This window comes from Heteronotia binoei, chromosome 1, assembly GCF_032191835.1.
Source record: "Heteronotia binoei isolate CCM8104 ecotype False Entrance Well chromosome 1, APGP_CSIRO_Hbin_v1, whole genome shotgun sequence".
NCBI classification, from domain to species: domain Eukaryota; kingdom Metazoa; phylum Chordata; class Lepidosauria; order Squamata; family Gekkonidae; genus Heteronotia; species Heteronotia binoei.
This window is the reverse complement of record NC_083223.1, coordinates 173,213,164-173,234,743: the sequence shown is the minus strand read 5'-3', so window position 1 is coordinate 173,234,743 and position 21,580 is coordinate 173,213,164. Positions and strand designations below refer to the sequence as shown.

The 21,580-nt window shown below is 43.7% G+C and overlaps 1 protein-coding gene across 1 annotated transcript in view; it reads right to left on the bottom strand.

Annotated features, from left to right (window-relative positions):
• VIT (vitrin) overlaps positions 1-21,580 on the bottom strand; it is a 125,667-nt gene that overhangs the window by 21,286 nt on the left and 82,801 nt on the right. Inside the window, exon 13 of the mRNA XM_060244182.1 lies at positions 17,814-17,876. Coding sequence (XP_060100165.1) covers positions 17,814-17,876 — 63 coding nt within the window. The remainder of the gene's footprint in view (positions 1-17,813; positions 17,877-21,580) is intronic.

Below are 21,580 nucleotides of genomic sequence, written 5' to 3'. Positions count from 1 at the left end.
CAGGCCACCATACATAGCTGTGTGCCAGGGCCTTCATCCGCACTATTCCCAGATGAGTTTCGTGTAGGGCTTCCAGCACTTGTTTCCGCAATGGTGTGGGGGGGAACCACCACCCTGCTTCCCCAGAGAAGGCACCCCTTGTGCATGGACAGTTCTTCTCTGCGTGATGCGAATGCCCTGAATTCTGCATCCTGTTTCCCCGTGGGCCATCCCCTTCCCACCCAGTCTAAAACACGGGCAAGGATGCGGTCTCTACCCATGGCCCTAGCTACCTCGGCAGCGTGGAGGGGCCTCACCGGTAGAGCCTCTATAAGCATCACATGGTGGGCCGGGTCCGGGTCCATAGAGGGCAGTGGCAGGCGGCTGAGGGCCTCGGCGTGTCCCACAGCTTTGCCTGGGCGGTGGACCAGGGTATATGTGTATGAATTGAGGAACTGATTCTGTGACAGAATTTGCGCCATTGGGCAGTCTGGGGCGAGAAGGCCAAGTAGTGGCTTGTGGTCCATGGCGATCGTGAAACGCCTATCGTACAGGTAGTCGTTGAATTTATGCACACCCGCCACTATTGCCAAGGCCTCCTTGTCTATCTGGGCGTAGTTGCGCTCGGCGGGGGTCAGGGTCCTCGAATAATAGGCCACGGGAACATCCCTCCCGTCTGGGAGTTGGTGCCCCAGGATGGTGCCCACCCCATATGGGGAAGCATTGCATTCCAGAATCACTGGTAAGGATTCGTCAAAATGGTGGAGCACCTCATTGGAAACTAGTAGGTCCTTGACTGCCTGAAAAGCAGCATCCTGCTTTCCCCAGACCCACGGGGCGTTTTTATCTAGGAGCCTATGAAGGGGTTCTGTGATGGCCGCTTTGTAGCGAAAAAATGAATGATAGAAATTTAATAATCCCAAGAAATTTTGTAACTCCGTCTTGCACGTGGGGGCCGGGGCGTGGACAGTAGTCCTGGTCTTGTCGGCCGTTGGGTGGATGCCCGCGGCGTCTACTGCAAACCCCAAGAACTCTACCCTCGACACCCCGAGGGAACACTTCTCCCGCTTTACTTTAAGTCCCGCCAACTGGAAACGGCAGAGTACCTCTCGCAGACGGTTGCTGAATTCCTCAGCGTCTGGGGCGGCGATCAAAACATCGTCGAAAAATGGTTGCACCCCGGGAAGAGAATCCATTATGCTCTGAAAAATCCCCAGAGCCACACTAACCCCGAATTGCAACCGCCACACCCGAAAACCTCCCCTGTGGGTCACAATGGTCTGGGCTTCTGCTGTCTCGGCGTCCACCAGGAGTTGCTGGTACACCTGGGCCAAGTCCAGTTTCCCCAAAACCTTAGAGCCTGCTAGTGCTGCCAGCACGTGGCTGACCACCGGGATGGGGTATGGATTGTCCTGAAGTGCCTTATTTATTGTGCACTTATAATCTGTGCAGATGCATACATCTCCATTAGGCTTTACTGGAGTGGCTATGGGTGTTTCCCATGCAGCGTAGGAAACCGGTTCTAGCACTCCCTGGGCTATGAAGTGGTCTAGCTCCGCTTCTGTTTTTGGCTTAAGAGCGAACTGAACTCTTGTGGCCTTCAGCCTTATCAGTCTCACGTGGGGATCGAGGGGTAAGGTGATGGGAGGCCCTTTGTAGCAACCCAGAGACCCATCAAACACTTCTGGAAATTCCCGGCACACGTGCTCAAAATTTTGCTTCCGCAGCTGCTGCACCCCCACTATCTGAATACCGAGCGGTCGAAACCAGGCCAGCCCCAGTAATGTGGTGAGCTGGCGTTTGACCACGAGTATGTCCAGTTTCCCCTAAAGTTCTTAAACCCTACCCTAACAGTGGCCAACCCAAAATCTGTATGGGGTTTTTTTGGAAGTCCCACCGTATGAAATCAGCTGGTCGCAACCTGGGCCAGGCACGGGGGCAAAATTTTCTTAGAGGCTCCTCCAAAATTATGGAGATGGAGGAGCCTGAGTCCAGCTCCATTAGGCATGGAGCGCCCTCGATTCGGACCGACACCCTGACCTTATTGGGGGTGTCGAGGGGCAAGTTCATTACCTGCAGGCTAGTCGATGCAGTCGAGTAGTCATCAGTTGAGTCATGGTTGGTGGACTGGTGTCTGTGGGTGGCCTTGGCCCGGCAAGCCCGCGCTATGTGGCCCACTTTTCCACAGTTCCTATAGTCTACGTTGCGATAGGGGCAGTCCCGTCACTCGTGTGGATCCCCACAGCTGGCACACTTGGTGTTGGCTGGTCTCTCAGTCGCTCGTGGTCGATTGGTCGCTCTCGGCCCCATTACTGGTTGGCGATGGAGCTGGTATGCCTCCCCCTCCCCTGGGTTGCCTGGCAACATCTCCTCTTGGTGGATGGCTTCTGCTGGCGGGTTGTGGAAAGCTTTGGTGGCTCTCTCGAACGCAGTGGCTTCATTGAAAGCAAGTTGGAAGGCGAGCTCCTCCTTTGCAAAGAGCTTTTGCTGCAGTCTTTCGTCTCGGAGGCCCCAGTTGAATTGATCCCTTAGGGCTTCATCCAGCTTGTCGAAGCTGCAGTTCCCTGCAAGTTGGCAGAGGGTGGCCAGGTAGACTGCGGCCATCTCTTCCACCCCTTGATCCCTCTTGTGGAAGAGAAATCAGCGGGCGATGATGGATGGATGGGGCAAGAAGTGCCCGGTCAGGAGTCTGACTATCTTCTTGTACGTTTTCTCCATGATCTTTGCAGGGGCTGAGAGACCCTTTGCGATCTCGAATGTGGCCTCCCTACAGACACTCAGGAGCACATCTCTCTTACGGCTGTCATCCGTTATCATGTTCGCTCATAGGTAGCAGTCGACCCACTCTGTGTAGGTCTCCCACCTATCGGGGTTGGCGGAGTCGAACTCTGCAAGGTGGCCCGTCATCACACTCGGTTAGCCATGGTGGCGGCGGGTGCTTCCGTCTCTTTAGACTGCCTGCCTTCCTCATCTCCAGCCAGGTCGGTGAAGTCCCGCTTGGGGAGTTACCTGGCTAGGATCCCACCTTCGTTGCCACTGTAATGTACTGAGTGACGAGACGTGTTGAAGGCAACATACTTTATTGGCAAGTACATCACAAGGGAAAAACACATGGGCAGGGTCCCGATTATATACATACCCCGGAACAACCCCCCATCTGGCCAAGTCCAATCCTGGCCAGTTAAACTTCCTGCCACAGATCTTGATTGGCGGACGTATTAGCGAGCTACATCCGGGGACCAGTGAACTTCCACTGGTTGCCTCTGCAGCGTTTGCTGTGCTGCAACATCACGACTGAATTGCAAGACATAACATGCACAGAGTCAGGACTACTGGAAGATGAGTGGGTCGAGGGAACAGGGAGGTGAGGCAGAGACCATGTGGGTGCTGTGTGGGTGGCCTCATCAGCGACGGCAAGAGCTCTGTCCCTCTTCTCTACGGCACCTAAAATGGTGGATGCCAAACTGGTGCAAAATGGACCCCCTCCCTCACACGTGTGGGGAGAGATCCTCCTATGAGAGTTGAAGCACAACTCTTCCAGGCAGGTTACCTCCTCAGCTTGTATTTACTTTTATTGATCTGAAAGAATAGCACAGAGTATTTAGACATGTTTTCTAATTAGGCTTATTTTAGAGTAGCAACTCTTGGATGAATGGCTGCAAAGTTGTAGTGCACCCAGTCAAAGGCTAACCATACTGTGTTAAGCAGAGTCACACTCTAAATCCACTGACATCGATGAATTTAGAAGGAGGAACTCCATTTAGGATTGCACTGTTAACTTGTTTTTTCCTGCATGCTACTCATATTGATTTTAAGAACTCACATTGGTGCTTTGAATGTAAAGACTACAGTTAAAAATGTGCTTTTCTTCTGCTGCCAGTCATATTTGAATAAACCCATACCGTTGTCTGATGAAGTGTGCTTTTAGCATACAAACGCTTACATTCACAAGTTGTGCATTCCAGGCTGGCATCATTTCTGACGCTGAAAATTTTTGTGTTGCAGTTTGGTGGACATTTGATGGACATTTATAAATTGCATTCAGAACAGATTCTTAACATTACTGTTGGAACTTGTGTCTGTTGTGTGTTATGAAGAATTTTAAAATATCACACTATTCTGTCTTAATTTAATTAATTTAAATTACATTCATTTTCATATCATTAATTAATGAATAAACAGAAACTTAACTGCAATAAACTATTATGTCTCTCACGTAACTAGAAAGTAAATCAATTTTTTTAAATTAGGTGTTTTCCTCAAAGGTACCATGAGATATGAAGAGCGAGGTCAAGGGTACCGCTACGTCGAAAAGGTTGGGAAACACTGCCATAGGGTATAACGGAACATTGATCTGTGGGTATCTGGGGCTCTGTGTGGCTATTTTTTGAGGTAGAGACAGCAAAATTTCAGCATAACATCTGGCGATACTCCCCAAGTTTCAAATAGATTGGACTAGGGGGTCCAGTTCTATGAGCCCCAAAAGAGGTGCCCCTATCGTTCATTATTCCAAATGGAGGGAAGGCATTTAAAAGGGGTGTGGTTCCTTTAAATGTGATGGCCAGAACTCCCTTCAGAGTTCAATTGTACTTGCCACACCCTTGCTCCTGGCTTCACCTCCAAAGTCTCCTGGCTCCACCCCCTAAGTCCCCAGATATTTCTTGAGTTGGACTTGGTAACCTATTTTTGAGGTGTGGTTCCCAGAATTGTACACAGTATTCCAAATAAGGCCACACCATTGATTTATACAGGGGCATTATGATGCTGACTGATTTGTTTTCAATCCCCTTCCTAACAATCCCCAGCATAGCACTGGTCTTTTATATTGCAGTTGCACACTTAGCTGACATTTTCAGTGAGTTATGTAATATGATTTCAAGAGCTCTCTTCTGGTCCATTACCACCAGTTCGGATCCCATCAGTGTATATCGTTTTGCCATATGTTTAGAAATTTAAATTTGAATGTTTATTGGGACATATTCAAATACAAATAATATTTTTGAAGCAACATCATTTTAAATCTAGCTGTTTTTCCTAGCCAAGGCAGCTGCAAATCATTCAATATGCACTTAAAAAAACCCTCTGATGTATTTATTTTAAAATCATGAACTTATTTTATATCTCCATGCTTGAGAGGAAACAGATGGAGTGTAACAACAGGGTCTCAGTTAATTACTTTCAACTTTCCACAATTAAGAAGGCCACTTTGCACATCAATCTCCAATGCTGATGCATTTATTTCCTTCACTGTTTCCCCCTGGAATTAAACCCAGACAAATAGTGACTGTATAAACTAAACTCTGGGTTCCAGGGGTTGGCCTTGAAGTGACTTTCCTCCTTTCTCCAGGGTCGGGGACAGAGGGTGGCGGTTGGGGATGGACTATCCTGACGACACCCACTTATGTGTGTTGTGCCTCTGGGAGTGTGTCAAGCATGGTAAAATTTCACTGGTAATTAATTGTTTTAGGGTCCCCCATAAAGCTGGTCTGTGAAATATCATGAAGGACCAAAGTATGTTAGCTCTGTTATTCTTTCCCCCTCCTCCTTCTTGCTTTATTGCTTGTGAAGTAGAGTAGAGAGAAATGAAACTAACTTGAGAAAGAGTAATCAACACCTTCCCATACATTCTTGTCTGGGAGTGTAAGGCATCTGGGAAAGCAAGGACAAGATACTGATAACATTGTGAGAATGTAGATATTTATGATAGTTTATGTGTTAGAACGTACCCCTCGCCCCCACCTTTGGGAATCCTTTGAAGTATGCCTTAAAAGTATTGTATCAATGTATTTTTGATATTACTCTCAAGAACCTGTACCAGGAGAGCGTATCAGTCTATCAATAAACGTAGTTTTGTATCCACTTGACTCGTCATTGAAAACTCCATGCTTGACAGAGTGGTTCTTTCCCCGATGTTATTTAACGTCTACATGCACCCCCTTGCCTAGGTTGCCCAGAGGCATGGGGTGGGTTGTCACCAGTATGCAGATGACACCCAGCTCTATCTGCTGATGGGTGGCCAGTCTGACTCCACCCCAGATGATCTGTCCACGGCACTACAAGCTACAAGTTGTGGCAGGGTGGCTCAAGCTGAGTAGACTGAAATTAAATCTGACAAAGATGGAGGTCCTGTATCTAAGTCATCATGGTCCAGGACCAGAGGTCCATTTACCGACCTTTGATGGAGTGCAGCTTATGCTGGCACCCAAAATTAAAAGCTTAGGGGTGCTCTTGGATCCCTCTCTAACAATGGAGGCCCAAGTAGCTGCCACTGCCAAGTCAGCTTTCTACCATCTACGGATGGTGTGGCAGTTGGTCCCCTTTCTCGAATGCGACAACTTGGCAACTGCGATTCATGCTACGGTCACCTCGAGGCTGGATTACTGTAAGGCTCTCTACATGGGACTGCCTTTGTCCCATATCCGGCAACTCCAGCTAGTGCAAAATGCCGCCGCCAGGCTGTTAATGGGAGTTCTTTACGGGAACACATTCAGCCTGTGCTGAAAATGCTGCACTGACTACCAATAATGTACCGGATTCGCTTCAAGGTGCTGGTTTTAACCTTTAAAGCCCTATATGGCCAGGGTCCTGTGTACTTTAGGGACCGCCTTTCCCTGTATATGCCCCAGTGAGCACTTTGATCCTGGTCTTGAAACCTGTTGACAGTCTCCAGCATCAGAGAAGTTAAGCTTCAGTCAACTAGAGCCAGGGCCTTTTCTGCTGCTGCATCTAGCTGGTGGAATGAGTTGCCGGAGGACGTTAGGGCCCTGCGAGAGCTCCCACAGTTCTGCAGGGCCTGTAAAATGGCACTCTTCCACCTTGATTTCCCATAATGACAACTTCTACAGCAACGGATTAGGCCCATAAACCAGAAATTTAACACCACTCTGGGCTTCCTACCATGCTATGGCGATCTGGGATCCCTTTGGAACACATAATACTGACCATTCAGTTATATTGCTACCATCGAACTTAACTGTTTCATGAATTAATGCACTAGCACCTACTGATATGTTGTTTTATAATTGATGTTTTATAATTGTTTTTATGTTCCTATGTTTTATTGATGTTTTATCTTGTTCGGTCATTCATTGACCCCAATCTGTGAGCCACCCTGAGCCTGCCTTCAGTGGGGAGGGTGGGATATAAATTAAATTAAATAAACTTGTTATTTCAGTTTGGTCCTTGCATCTGTTAAACAATCTTTATTATACTGATTTGCTGCTCACCTTCGACCTGGTAACTTCCATTTCAATGTACCTGAAGAAGAGCACCTGCATACAAAAGCTTATACCTTGAATAAAACTTTGTTGGTATTAAAGGTGCCACTGGAGTTGTACACATGCGCTGAAGAAAGCTGACAGCTGGCCGTTCTCTCCTCAGTGTAATTTGCTAAAAGCTCAAATAAATTGAGATAAGTCCGTCCTCAAGGCTAATAGTAAGAGGAAATTGCTGTAGGAGTTTTTGGTGACTGAAAGAAGTCTTATCTAAACATTCCAAGGGTAAGAAAACTATTTTTTACTCTTCTAAGGAGGCAACGCCCTCAGCGAATACAAGCTCTCATTAGGCCTAGTAAAATGTGAGGAATGGCAAAGACAATTAGGGAGTTATCTGAGCAACTGTCTGCTTTTCAAAATATAGTAACAGCCTCACTGGGGCAGCTATTGGAAGAAAACAAAACAGTAAATGAAGTTGTTTCAAGTATTGCTGTAGAACTTAGAGATACAACTCAGATGGCCAATTTAGCCAAGGAACTTGCAAGTAAAAATAAACAAAAATAGATTAGTTATCTAGCCAGCTGTCAATGATTTCAGACAGGAACAGGAGAGCCAACCTCATTTTTTCAGGAATTACTGAAGAGATAAATAATACGCTTCTAGAAGGAATGCTGAGAGAATGGATTGAAGAAAAAGGAGTTAAGGTTCAGCCTCAAGAAATAGAAAGAGCCCATAGACTACAGAGGAGAAGAGAGGGAGGGGCTCCAAGGGATGAGATCTTATGGGAAAAAGCTATATGACAACAAAGTAAAATTTTCATGGAGGTACCCATCTACAATAATAATATTTAAAGATGGGAAGAGGATGATAGCTAGAAACCCCAAGGAGGCAGAAGAACTTTTGAGAAGATTGAGACTTGCCACAGATGACTTGGGTGTACACAGAGAAGAGGAAACCATGGAGACACCTGACGATCCAGGAGAAGGAGCATCAAGCAGGCTCGATAAAAGGTGAAGGGCGGCTTCTCTTGAGAATATCTCATAAAGGGAAGTATACAAGAGTTTAATGATCTAACTATCTGGAATGATATGTAGGGGGAGAATTAGGGATGCAGACACTCTGGAAGGTGGGAGACGGGATGTTGTTTTCGTCCACATTTCTGTCTCAACCACAGGGTAGCGGGGGGGGGGAAGGGAAGGCATTTCCTAATATATATAAATAAACACCCATAGCCAGGGAGGCCAATGAGTAAAAAAAATAAAGAAAATGGATAGGTTATTAAGAATACTTTCATTGAATGTAAATGGGTTAACATCAAATCTTAAGAGATACAGGTTAACTAAATTAGCTAGAGAACAAAAGATAGATTTGATGTGTCTAGAAGAGACACATAAAAAAAAAGATAGAACACTGTTAATAAAAGATCCGTATTGGCAGGTCTTAGCAGAAGCTAGAGGGACTTCCAAGGCCAGGGGGGTGGCAACCTTGGAATAAGAACTTAACAGTAGAGGATACTGAAACATTAATGGATAAGGAAGGTAGATACCTATTAGTCAAGTTTAAAATGGAAGGTAAATGGGTTACCCCAGTGAATATTTATGCACCAAACAAAAAACAAAAGAATTTTCTAATTAAGGTCTTCAAGAAGATTCAACAATTCTCAGAGGGTGAATTAATAGTTGCAGGGGACTTTAACATGGACATAACAAAGAATAAAAATATTAAGTTGGGAGAATGGGGATTGAAAGAAGCACATGAGTTTACAAGTTCTAGACCTAGACCCACACACATATCTAGTAGGCACAAAATGGTGTCATGCAAAGATTATATAATCCTGGAAAAGAATAATAATATGTCTATAAAAAAATTATAACCTTCCCAATCTGGATATCTGACCATGCTTTTTTAAATATTGAGTTGCAGGTAAATTTACCAATAACAAATAGACCCTGGAGATATAATAATTTAATAATGGCAAAAGAAGAGGATAGAAACTTTAAAGGTGCCACTGGACTCGAATTTTGTTCCGTTATTTTAAGATAAACCTGTTGGAATTGAAGATATTCATATACCAAAGCACTGGATTGAGGTATGTGCACATTTTAGTCCTGTAGATTTAAGAATCTGTTTTTATATAGATTGATACATATTTAGTCCCAGTATTTCAGGTTTAGACTTATTCAACCAATATCTAGAGATCAAACTATATTCACTACAAAATACCACTAAACAATTTAAAGGATCAGTTACTGCTAACATTATATGATCTGCATATAAACTCATTTTATATTCTTTATCTCTTAATGATATCATTTTAATTTGCTGATTCTCTGTAATCATGAATGCCAGTTGGCAAATATATATGCCAAATAAAATGATCAACAATGGACATCTTTGGTATGTGCCACAGGTTAATATAAATAAGTAACCATTCCTTTACAGTACTGGTCTTGGTTGATAACGTATTGTTTAATTGTTGTTAAAAATTGCCCAATATATTTTGCACTTGTGTATTTATGTGCCGTCAAGTTGCTTCTGACTTATGGCAACCATATGAAATAATGACTTCCAAAATGTGCTATTGTTAATAGCCTTGTTCAGGTCTTGCAAAATGATGGTGGTGGTATCTTTTATTGAGTTAATCTATCTCATGTTGAGGCTTCCTTTGTTTCTACTGCCTTCAGCTTTCCCTGGCATTATTATCTTTTCCAGTGGGTCTTGGCTTTGGACCTTTAAGGTTTAAAAAATAAATTACCACTCAAAACAATTAAAAGCCTTTTTAGCAACAAGACATACTAATAATGTTTTTCACCTATTGCAGAATACATAATTACAATTATTTCACACTTAGTTAATGCTCTTCCTTTTACAAATCCAGTCTGGTTCAGATTTGTGTATTTAGCCATTATAGAATTTAATCTTTTTGCAAGTATTGATGCAAATTGATTTTCAGCATGGTTTAGATCTATAGGAAGCAACAGAACCTAGATCCTTACTTCCCGGTGAATTAAAGTAATTCCAGCTTCTTTCCACATATCCAATATAACATGATCTAGCAAACAATTATTTAAAAGGATCTCTAAAGGTTGTATTAAGAAAGCCATCATTGTCTTGTAATATTCCTCCCACAGACTCTCTGGACTAGGTTGTTTATTAATCTTAAATTATTTAATTACTTGGATTTGTCTTGAGTTTTGGGGGTATTTAGACAATATTTGTTAGCTTCTGAAATTCTGGCCATGTTATTATGATCTAAAAATCTTAAATTACATTTTTGTCAGATATTCAGTTTGACATAATTCATTGTCATAGCCGATGAATGTTTTTGACATTTCTTTTTCTAGTAGTGTTTAGCTTTGAAAATGATTAGCAAAAATAATCGAACAGATTTATTTTTCTGGGGGAGGGTGTTGCTAAAAAAAGCCATTGACAGTGCCATGTCTTTCCTTTAAGACATCACAGCACCTACTCTATCTTTGACTATAAGATTAGAGCAGATAAATGGTCATCCTCTGATTTATCAAGGATATAAAAATATTGATAGCTATTCTTAGCAAGAACAAGTATCTAGGAAATCTGAACAGCTGCAAGTTTTCGCATCTTGGAAATTGAAGCTGGTGTACATCTTTCCACCTGTAATAAAAGGTATTAGAACCAGGCCTCAGTTTGGGAAGGAGCTCACAGGAGCAGAGCTCTGGAACTTCTAAATTTTATTGTGCTTTTTCTTTTTACCCCCCCCCCCCTTAAATTACTTGCTTCTGGGCTCCATTGTTCAAACCCCCTGTGAGAATTTTGCTGACAAACTTTCTAATATTTTTCTTCACAAAAAAATGGGAACATAACCAAAACATATAAAGCAGACAGATGGAAATCTGCATCATGCCACTGTGCCACATAGGAGAAAGTAATTTAAAAAGTATGATGGGAGTAAGGTTTTATTATGACACTTCTAATTCAAGAAGCATTTTAAGGTAGATGCTGAGCTGATATAATTTAGTACACCTTCTGGTGATGTCAGGGGTGTGTGGCATATGCAAATGAGTTGTACTAGTGAGCTCCAGCACCTCTTTTTCACAGAAGCCTTTAAAAAGGTGATTCCATTCCCTAAAGAAACAAAAGTTTAACTTGTGAGTATTTTAATTAAACACTGTTAATATCCTCAGGTGGGTAGCTGTATTGATCTGAAGCAGCAGAACAACATATGCATCCAGTGGCACCTTTAAGACAAAGTTTTAAAATGTTGTTTTATTTGTTTGTCTGTTTACATAAGCCCTGGGTTCAGGGCAGTGTACAGCAATAAAAATACATTCATAAACACATTAATAAATTAATCAACAATTAAAACAGTAAAAAATACAATGATTAATTTTTTGTTGTATTTGTTCATCTTAAAGGTATCACTGGACTCAAATTTTGTTCCATTGTTAATATCTCTTTCTGACCTGAAGCTACATTACTATGCCAAGCTATGTAGAATTTTAGGCACTCCAGCCCTAAGAGACAATCTATATAAGCAGTTTTGAATATGGTAAACCTATTCCTTTATTGTTCATACATTCAAATTGAGATTTCATTTATTCTCCCCACTCCCCACACTCTACAAGACAAATCTCGTTGAATATATAACACTAGTATATCAGTGAGATAATTAAACACCTTTCTTCCTGTCATCTAGCTTTCCAGCTGTGGGGTGTTTTATGTTAATACAAAGCAGAATCCAGACATGCAATTTGCTGTCTACACACTCATGAATGTGAAATTTTACCACACTGCAGAATCTAGAGTGCCTCTCACACTTTTTTCTGTATTGTGTTGTATCCTGCGTTCTCCATTTTACAGCTATTTTAAAGTATACACCAGGGCCAACGGTAGCTCTCCAGATGTTTTTTGCCTACAACACCCATCAGCCCCAGCCATTGGCCATGCTGGCTGGGGCTGATGGGAGTTGTAGGCAAAAACATCTGGAGAGCTACCGTTAGTTTTGGTATGAAAATCCCCCACTATATTCAAGTGGCAATTGTTGAGTCACTTTCATGTGCCACACATGAAAGTAGTTCAAAGAATGATAATCTCCTTTATGGATTTCAGATCTGTCTCTCTGGATAGTGTATTTTAAAACTTAGTTGCAGACCCTTAATTACATGTGTGCCTCCTTGTCTTACTTTTTGGTCTCCAGGCACACCCAAAGTTAAAACACACTTCCCTTTAATTTAAAGAACTATCTGATCTTCAGTGACCTGCAAGTTATATTTTAAGAGATTACAACCTATCTTTATTTTTATACAAGCCAGTAAAAAAACTGTCATTAAGTGGAAAGGAATCAACAATGAATATGCTTAAATGGCAATTAATGTGCTTATTCTCAGTGTATGGTTTCTGATATCATTAATACTGGCCAATAGAGGAGGGGATGATATCTCTGAAAGAATTGTAATGGTGGGAGATGATTAGAATCAACATTCTGATACAACAAAACAATAACAAAAACGTAACATGAAATTAGCCCTTTATATGATTTGACTTGTAGAATTACAAACATCATTGACCTTGTTATATGCTTCTATACAAAGGCAGCAGTTTTCTCAGTTAGTATACTTCACTGTGCTTAAATTAAAATAAAATACCAGTCATATCACCAAAGCTGACTTAATGTGGGAGTTCCACTGGGAGCTCTAATTTTGATCTGAGCAGTGCCAGTGTTTCTAGGTGGAGGGAAGGGTAAAGCACTTGGTTATATCATATTCCATTTCCTCTCTCCAAGCTACTTTTAGATCTAAAGATGAAAATGACAGACACATGTTCTGCATCTGTCTTTTTCTGAGCAGGAGAGGAGAGAAATTTATACCAGAGGGAAAAGAAACTAACCCTATCCTTCACTGTCAAAAGCAAAGCCTTCACTGATTACTCCCATGTGAGCAAAAATCTTCACAATAAGGAAATAGGAAATTCTCAATAAACAATAGGAAATTCACAATAAACTTTTTTGTATAAGCAAGTATAGATTATGAGAGCTTGGTGATTTTGCTGTTACACTGATAACACCCTTTCTGTAGTAGAACAAAATAAGACTTGATTGCACCTTTAAGACCAACTTAGTTTTACTCAGAACGTAAGCTTTCGTGTGCATGCACACTTCTTCAGACGAGGAATGAGGTACAGTAAGCAGAGTCACATATAGCTGGTGGGGTTTGGAATGCAAAGTGGTACAAAGTAGTTCAGTGCTTTGCTCAAAGTTCTCCAGACCAGGTAACTGCCAGTTCATATCCCACAGACAAGTGATTTTTCTTAAAACAAAGCCTTAGGGAAAGTACTGAGGAATCAGCATCTTAGTTAGCATTGAAGCTATCCTTCAGAGTCAATTGTCTCATTAAAAAGTGAGGTGTTGCTGCCCTGTATATATTCCTTTGGATTTTAGGAACATTTAATACGTTTACCAATACAAAGACTCAGAGCTGAGCATGTGGTCCATTCTGTACAGTCTGCCTTCTTAATTTTAATGGAAAGAACAGCTATACATATTCAAAGGAATATGAGAGGAAATCTGTTCCCTTCCTCAAAACGAATGGGACAGCCCTTATGAGTGGGGCAGGTCCAATGTGCCCTCTAAGCCATGTCGTCTTGTGAGCAGAAATTCTACCTTGTGAGCCAAAAGATCTACAGTTGTGAGCAGGCCTACATTTGTTTATACATATTTTTAACTTCATAAGAACATAAGAGAAGCCATGTTGGATCAGGCCAATGGCCCATCCGTCCAACTCTGTGTCACACAGTGGCCAATATATATATATACACACACACACACACACATACACACACACACACACACACACACACATATATATATATACACACACACACTGTGGCTAATAGCCACTGATGGACCTCTGCTCCATATTTTTATCTAACCCCCTCTTGAAGCTGGCTATGCTTGTAGCTGCTACCACCTCCTGTGGCAGTGAATGCCACATGTTAATCACCCTTTGGGTGAAGAAGTACCTCCTTTTATTCGTTCTAACCCGACTGCTCAGCAATTTCATCAAATGCCCATCAGTTCTTGTATTGTGAGAAAGGGAGAAAAGTACTTCTTTCTCTACCTTCTCCATCCCATGCATAATCTTGTAAACCTCTATCATGTCACCCCGCAGTCGACGTTTCTCCAAGCTAAAGAGCCCCAAGCGTTTTAACCTTTCTACATAGGGAAAGTGTTCCAAACCTTTAATCATTCTAGTTGCCCTTTTCTGCACTTTTTCCAATGCTATAATATCCTTTTTGAGGTGCGGTGACCAGAATTGCACACAGTATTCCAAAAGAGACCGCACCATCAATTTATACAGGGGCATTATGATACTGACTGATTTGTTTTCAATTCCCTTCCTAATCATTCCCAGCATGGCGTTGGCCTTTATTATTGCAATCGCACACTGTCTTGATATTTTCAATGAGTTATTTACCACGACCCCAAGATTTCTCTCTTGGTCAGTCTCTGCCAGTTCACACCCCATCAACTTGTATTTATAGCTGGGATTCTTGGCCCCAATGTGCATTACTTTGCACTTGGCCACATTGAACCTCATCTGCCACGCTGACGCCCACTCACCCTTTGGAGTTCCTCACAATCCTCTCTGGTTCTCACCACCCTGAACAATTTAGTGTCATCTGCAAACTTGGCCACTTGACTGCTTACTCTCAACTCCAAATCATTTATGAACAAGTTAAAGAGCAGGGGACCCAGTACTGAGCCCTGCGGCACTCCACTGCTTACCATCCTCCATTGCGAAGACTGCCCATTTATACTCACTCTCTGCTGCCTATTAATTAGCCAGTTTTTGATCCACAAGAGGACCTGTCCTTTTACTCCATGACTCTCGAGCTTACTAATGAGCCTTTGATGAAGAACTTTATCAAAAGCTTTCTGGAAGTCAAGGTAAACAATATCTATCAGGTCTCCTTTGTCCACATGTTTGTTCACCCCCTCAAAGAAATGTAACAGGTTAGTAAGGCAATATCTTCCCTTACAGAACCCATGCTGAGTCTTCCTCAATAACTAGTGTTCATCAATGTGCCTACTCATTCTGTCCTTGATAATGGTTTCTACCAACTTTCCTGGTATTGAAGTCAGACTGACTGACCTGTAGTTTCCCGAATCTCTTCTGGAACCCTTTTTAAAGATGGGGGTGACATTTGCTACCTTCCAGTCCTCAGGAACAGAGGCAGATTTCAATGAAAGATTACATATTTTTGTCAGAAGATCCACAAGTTCAACTTTGAGTTCTTTCAGAACTCTTGGATGTATGCCATCCGGACCTGGTGACTTATTAGTTTTTAATTTGTCAGTCAGTTGTAGGACCTCCTCTCTTGTCACCTCAATCTGACTCAGGTCTTTCAACACCCCTTCCAAAATAAGTGGTTCTGGAGCAGGCAAACACTTCTCATCTTCCACAGTGAAGATGGAGGCAAAAAATGCATTCAGCTTCGCAGCCATTTCCCTATCCTCCTTCAGTAATCCTTTTACCCCTTGGTCATCCAAGGGCCCCACTGCCTCCCTGGCTGGTTTCCTGCTTCTAATATATTTCAGAAACATACAAAACATAGAAACATTAAATATAAAGTACTATTTGTGTTACAAATCATATAACGGAACTTATTACTGATGTCGTTAGCTGACAACACCCTGTTTAAACATGCATGTTTCTACCACTATTTGATTTAGAAGTCATCATTCCATTATCCAATTTGTTCTGAGTCTTCAGAATGGGAAAACACTACCCTGGTAAGTATGCTGACAATATATTTAATTTGCATTAAAGATTAAAAAAAATTAAACCATGCTTTGCCCAGTTTAATTGCAAGCTGAAAGTTACTCCAGAATCTGCTGCATTATTCACACACTGTGTAAACAGAGAGATAGAGAGACAGAGAGATACAGAAAGACAGAAAGAGGTGGAAAGAAAGCAAATAGGAAGGAGAGAAAGAAAGAAAGAAAGAAAGAAAGAAAGAAAGAAAGAAAGAAAGGAGGAAAGAAAGAAAGGAAGAAGGAAAGAAGGAAGGAAGGAAGGAAGGAAGGAAGGAAAGAAAGAAGGAAGGAAGGAAGGAAGGAAGGAAGGAAGGAAGGAAAGAAAGAAAGAAAGAAAGAAAGAAAGAAAGAAAGAAAGAAAGAAAGAAAGAAAGAAAGAAAGAAAGAAAGAAAGAAAGAAAGAAAGAAAGAGCCCCCCATGGCACTGGTGGTGGGAGGCCCCTGGAAGAGCTCCAGTCACGTCCACTGCAAAAGCCCACCAAAGGTGGGGGGAGGTAGATGTGTGGCTTGGGCCCCCCGGACCTCCTTCCTTGCATGAGAGGGCCTCCCCAGACACCCCCTTGGTGCTGGTGGTGGGAGGCTCACGGAGGAGCCTGAGGCCACATTCCATTTAAAGGCCCTGGAGGAGGGACAAAAGGGGAAGTGAGGCCTGGGCCCCTCAGGACTTCCTTCCATGTTAGAGAGGCCCCACAACCCACTGCATGATGCTACCCAGGGGGTTGTGAGGCTGGGTCTGCAACTTCCCTGTTAGGGGCTTGCAGACCCCACAATGCCTCCAGAGGAAGACCTAGGCCCACAGCAAGGACTCATCAGCAGCTGTTTTAATGGCAGGGTGGAACATAACTTCCGGGAACTGGTGACAGTGCTGCCTTTTATAATAGTGCACCAGGCACCTGCTTATAATAGAGCAGGCACCAGGTGAGTGGGTGGATGGGGCTGCCCACTCCTTGGACCTGCGCTGGGATGAAAATTCCTGTGCTGAGGTCCAAAAATCAGTGTGCTAGCACACCTTTGCATATGTTAGAGGGAACACTATACAGATCCTAATCTGTAAAAGCTGGGTCAAGCTGAAATGGCAATGTTAAGACCAATAGATTTATCATAACGTGTATTTCTATAGGCAGCTCCTAAATTTATTCAATGCATGAAGCTCACTGAGATGACAAGGAGGATGGGATTGGATTACCTGTCATGGCTTCCCCTGAGAACATACTGTTTAGAATTTTGTTCTAACCTTCTTATAGGCCTGTAGCTCAATCACCTCCAGCCTTGAGGAGACATAAGTCACTCCCACTTTGTTTACTGAAAAGGATTTAAAATATTTACACCTTTCCATTCCTCCGAACAATCCAAGATATTTTTGGCAAATAGCAACAGGCAGTTAAAATTAGCAGTCATTTAAAAAACAAAAACAACCCCCCCCCAGATATCTATCACATTTTTATCCCATATTTCATCCAAATAGCTCAGAGTTCACTCCTCCTACATTTTAACCAGATAGTTCATCCCTCCTATGTTTTACCCACACAACAGCTCTGAGGGGTAGATTAGGATGAGGAAGATATGAATGGTCCAAGGACACAAGCTGAAAAAGGATTTGAACTCAGGTCTCCTCTATCCAGTATTCAACACTCTAACCAACATGCTGCACTGATTCTACATAAAACATAAATAAAACAGAACCATAATTCAGCTTCTCCCAGAAAAACAAACAAACAAAAACCCCAGAGGAGTGTACCATATTCCAGAATCAAAAAGTAAGCTGTGGCCATCTCCATTCTGACATTCTTAGTTTAATTACATAACCTATTTTCTGATTCACATACTTGGATTTCCCTGGGAAACTGGCTCCAAAGGTTTTGGGACCAAGTCTTCTTTGGAACTGAAACCTGGAATGTTCAATAATATGCTTATTTAATTGAAATGCAAAAAACAAGACAAAACACACACACAAACCCAAATCAAACCATGAAACCATGAATATGTCATAGCAAAAAAAAATCTTATGAATACAGAGATAAGTCACCTTACTAATGAGTGATTAGAGGGTGATTTAAAAAAATGAATGCTGCTGCTTTTGAACTATAGAAACCCCATAAGAGTCCAGTAGCGCCTTAAAGACTAACAAAATTTGTGGCATTCAAATGATTCCACAGCAGCTACACTTCCATACACACTCACATAAAGTAGCCGAAATAAACAGTCTGCATGCCCATGCTTTTGTGATCTCCCTGGGGTAATAGCATGATCATTGGAGCTGCTGAATGTAACAATCTGCTGTATTTCAACCAACTTAAGGAGAGAGAGGTCTAGGGGGTGGAGTTTTCTTCTATCCCATATTCAGGTTCTAGTTAACTCTTTACTATCCCTTTTTACTATGCAAACAGCTTCTGAAAGGAATGCAAAATGAACAAAGGGATTGGTCTCTCTCTCTCTCTCTCTCTCACACACACACACACACATGGCTCTTCCTGCTTGCCCTCCCCTCTGCAGCTTCAGTGTCACTGAGATTTAAAGGCACACACACATCTTCCAAACAGAAGCAGTTGCAAGCTTCTGAACTTGCCTGAGATCTAAAGGCACATTGTGGCTGTTGGGCCAGTGCTTCTTCCCAGCAACCAGCTGGCTAGTGGCAAGGAGAAGCCTGCAAAACCAGGAGATCCCCTGCCCAGACCTGAGGACTGATAAGCCTACTTATGACCCAGTTCTTCCTATTACTACCTTGTTCTTAAAATTATCATCTTCATGTAGCTCCATGTAAGTAGCTTTGTAGGCTTCCCAATCCCCAGGTCCCAGCGGGGGATCCCCCGTTTTTACAGGCTTCTCCCAGCCCCCAGCCAGCTGGCCGGCGGGGGAAGCCCCGCCCCCCACAATCACCATGTAGTTTTAGAGCTCCTGCAGATCTGTTTTTAAATATGTGCCTTAAAGGCTGAGCAGGAACCAGGAAACAGGAAGGGCTTTGGAGAACGGCCCCTCCCTTTGTTTTGCTTTCATTTTCAGATCAAGTAAAGTTCTGCAGGAACAAGACCCAGTAAGTATTTGTGTGTTTGAGAGAGGGAGGGGGCAGGGGATGCCCTGGTTTGGAGGCCCTCCCCCCACTTTAGAAAGCATGGTGGAGAGGGAAATGTCTACTGGCACTCTATTATTCCCTATGAAGAACGATTCCCATAGGGAATAATGGGGAATTGATCCACGGGTACTGGGGGCTCTGGGGGGGCTATGTTTTGAGGTAAAGGCACCAAATGTTTAGTATAGCATCTAGTGCCTCACCCCAAAATACCCCCCAAGTTTCAAAATGATTGGACCAGGGGGTCCAATTCTATGAGCCCCAAAAGATGATGCCCCTATCCTTCATTATTTCCTATGGAAAAAAGGCATTTAAGAAGATGTGCTGTCCCTTTAAATGTGATGGCCAGAACTCCCTTGGAGTTCAATTATGCTTGTCACACCCTTGTTCCTGGCTTCACCCCCAATGTTTCCTGGCTCCGCCCCCAAAGACCCCAGATATTTCTTGAATTGGACTTGCAAACCCTATAGCTTTGTCAGTGTAGTAGCAAAATGAACTATTAATCCAGTAGCACCTTATGAACCCACAATTTTTTTCTATGTCTGTGAGAAGTGTTTGTGACACAGAATGAATATCTCAAGACCCTCTTCAACATACAATTTCAACTTGTGTGCTTATACAAGGCCTGTAGGCCACACTAGGTCCCTTCTACCTCAGAATAACTCAAAAGGTTGATAATTAGATACGGGAGGGTTACTCCTTTCGGGCTCTCCCAGACCCAAAGATCGATGGTATCAAATGCTCTGGCCTAGCGTGGGATGTTGGAGAGGGGTTGGCAGTTTGGCTGGTGTACCGTCTGCCTAACGCACCAGCTAACGCCTTACCATCACTATTGGAGGCAGTGGCGGGCTGGGCGTTGGAGTTCCCGAGACTTATGGTCCTGGGTGACTTCAACGTCCATGTCGACGACACGGCCTCCACTCAGGCAATGGACCTAGTGTCTTCCATGGAGACACTGGGGCTCTCTCAATTTGTCACGACTTCCACGCATCAGGCCGGGCACACATTAGACCTGATCTTCGCGTCTGGGATTCTGGTGGATGATATCGCTGCCGAAGCGGTTCCATAGTCGGATCACCTAGCCCTTAAGGCCCATGTGGGGACGCCACCCCAACCCTGTACGGGCAGAGAGCCTATTTTGGCTTGCCCTCGGGGCCTGATGGACCCGGAACGGTTCCAAATGGCCCTGAGGGATCCCTGGCCCACTAGCAATTCCCTCGATGGCCTGGTGGAGACCTGGCATGGCCGACTATCCAGGGCCATCGACGAAATTGCACCCCGGCGTCCTCTGAGCCCCCGTGTGAGGCTGGCCCCATGGTACACCTTGGAGCTGCGCCAGCTGAAACAGGGGCTCAGACGACTAGAGAGCAGTGGAGACATACTCGGGACGAAGCAACGAGAGCATCCTACAGAACGTTTATGAAGTCGTATGAGATGGCAGTCAAGGCTGCAAAGAGGAACTACTTTGCAACCAAGATTGCATCTGCAAGTTCGCGCCCAGCACAATTGTTTAGAATAATTGGAGATCTTATAACACTGCCACAAGGCAAACCAAACGTTAGAGAATTGGAGATTGGCTATGAGGCATTTGCGAAATATTTTACAGATAAAATCTCGTTGCTCTGCCAAGACCTGCCTATCACTTTGGAAACAGTGAGTGAAACTGAGGCTCCATGCCTGTCTTCGGGTTTAGGGCTGGATCACTTTGACCCACTCACCCTGGAGGAGGTCGATGGAATCCTCTCTGCTGCTCGCCCAACAACATGAGACCTGGACCCTTGCCCCTCTTGGCTGATCAAATCTTGCCAGAGGGAGCTTAGATGTCCTTTACGGGACATCATAAATAGATCCCTCGCAGAGGGGCATTTTCCAACGCCTCTGAAAGAGGCATTGGTCCGCCCTCTCTTGAAAAAATGCACAGCAGACCTGGCCGAATTGGCGAATTACTGTCCGGTGTCTAATTTACCGTTTTTAGGTAAAATCATTGAGAGGGCAGTGGCGTTGCAGCTACAGAGGTTTCTAGATGACGCTTCCATGCAACGGTCACCTCAAGATTGGACTACTGTAATGCCCTCTACTTGGGGCTACCTATGTGCCGGACCCGGAGGTTGCAGCTGGTGCAGAACGCGGCAGCCAGGCTGCTGTTGGGGCTCCTGAGATGGGAGCACATACGGCCGGGGCTGTGCGGACTGCACTGGCTGCCAATTACCTACCGGGTCCAGTACAAAGTGTTGGTTATTACCTTTAAAGTCCTATATGGCCGAGGACCGGCCTACCTGAGGGACCGTCTCTCCCCATATAAACCCCAGAGAGCACTGAGGTCAGTTGGTAAAAATAGAATGACTATCCCTGGGCCGAAAGAGATCAAGCTGCAGAGCACCCGAGCACGGGCCTTTTCAATAGCGGCCCCCGGCCTATGGAATCAGCTTCCTGAGGAGGTGCGGGCCCTGCGGAACCTTGATCAGTTCCGCAGGGCCTGCAAGACTGCCCTCTTTAAACAAGCATACATCGACTGCTGAAAGTTGC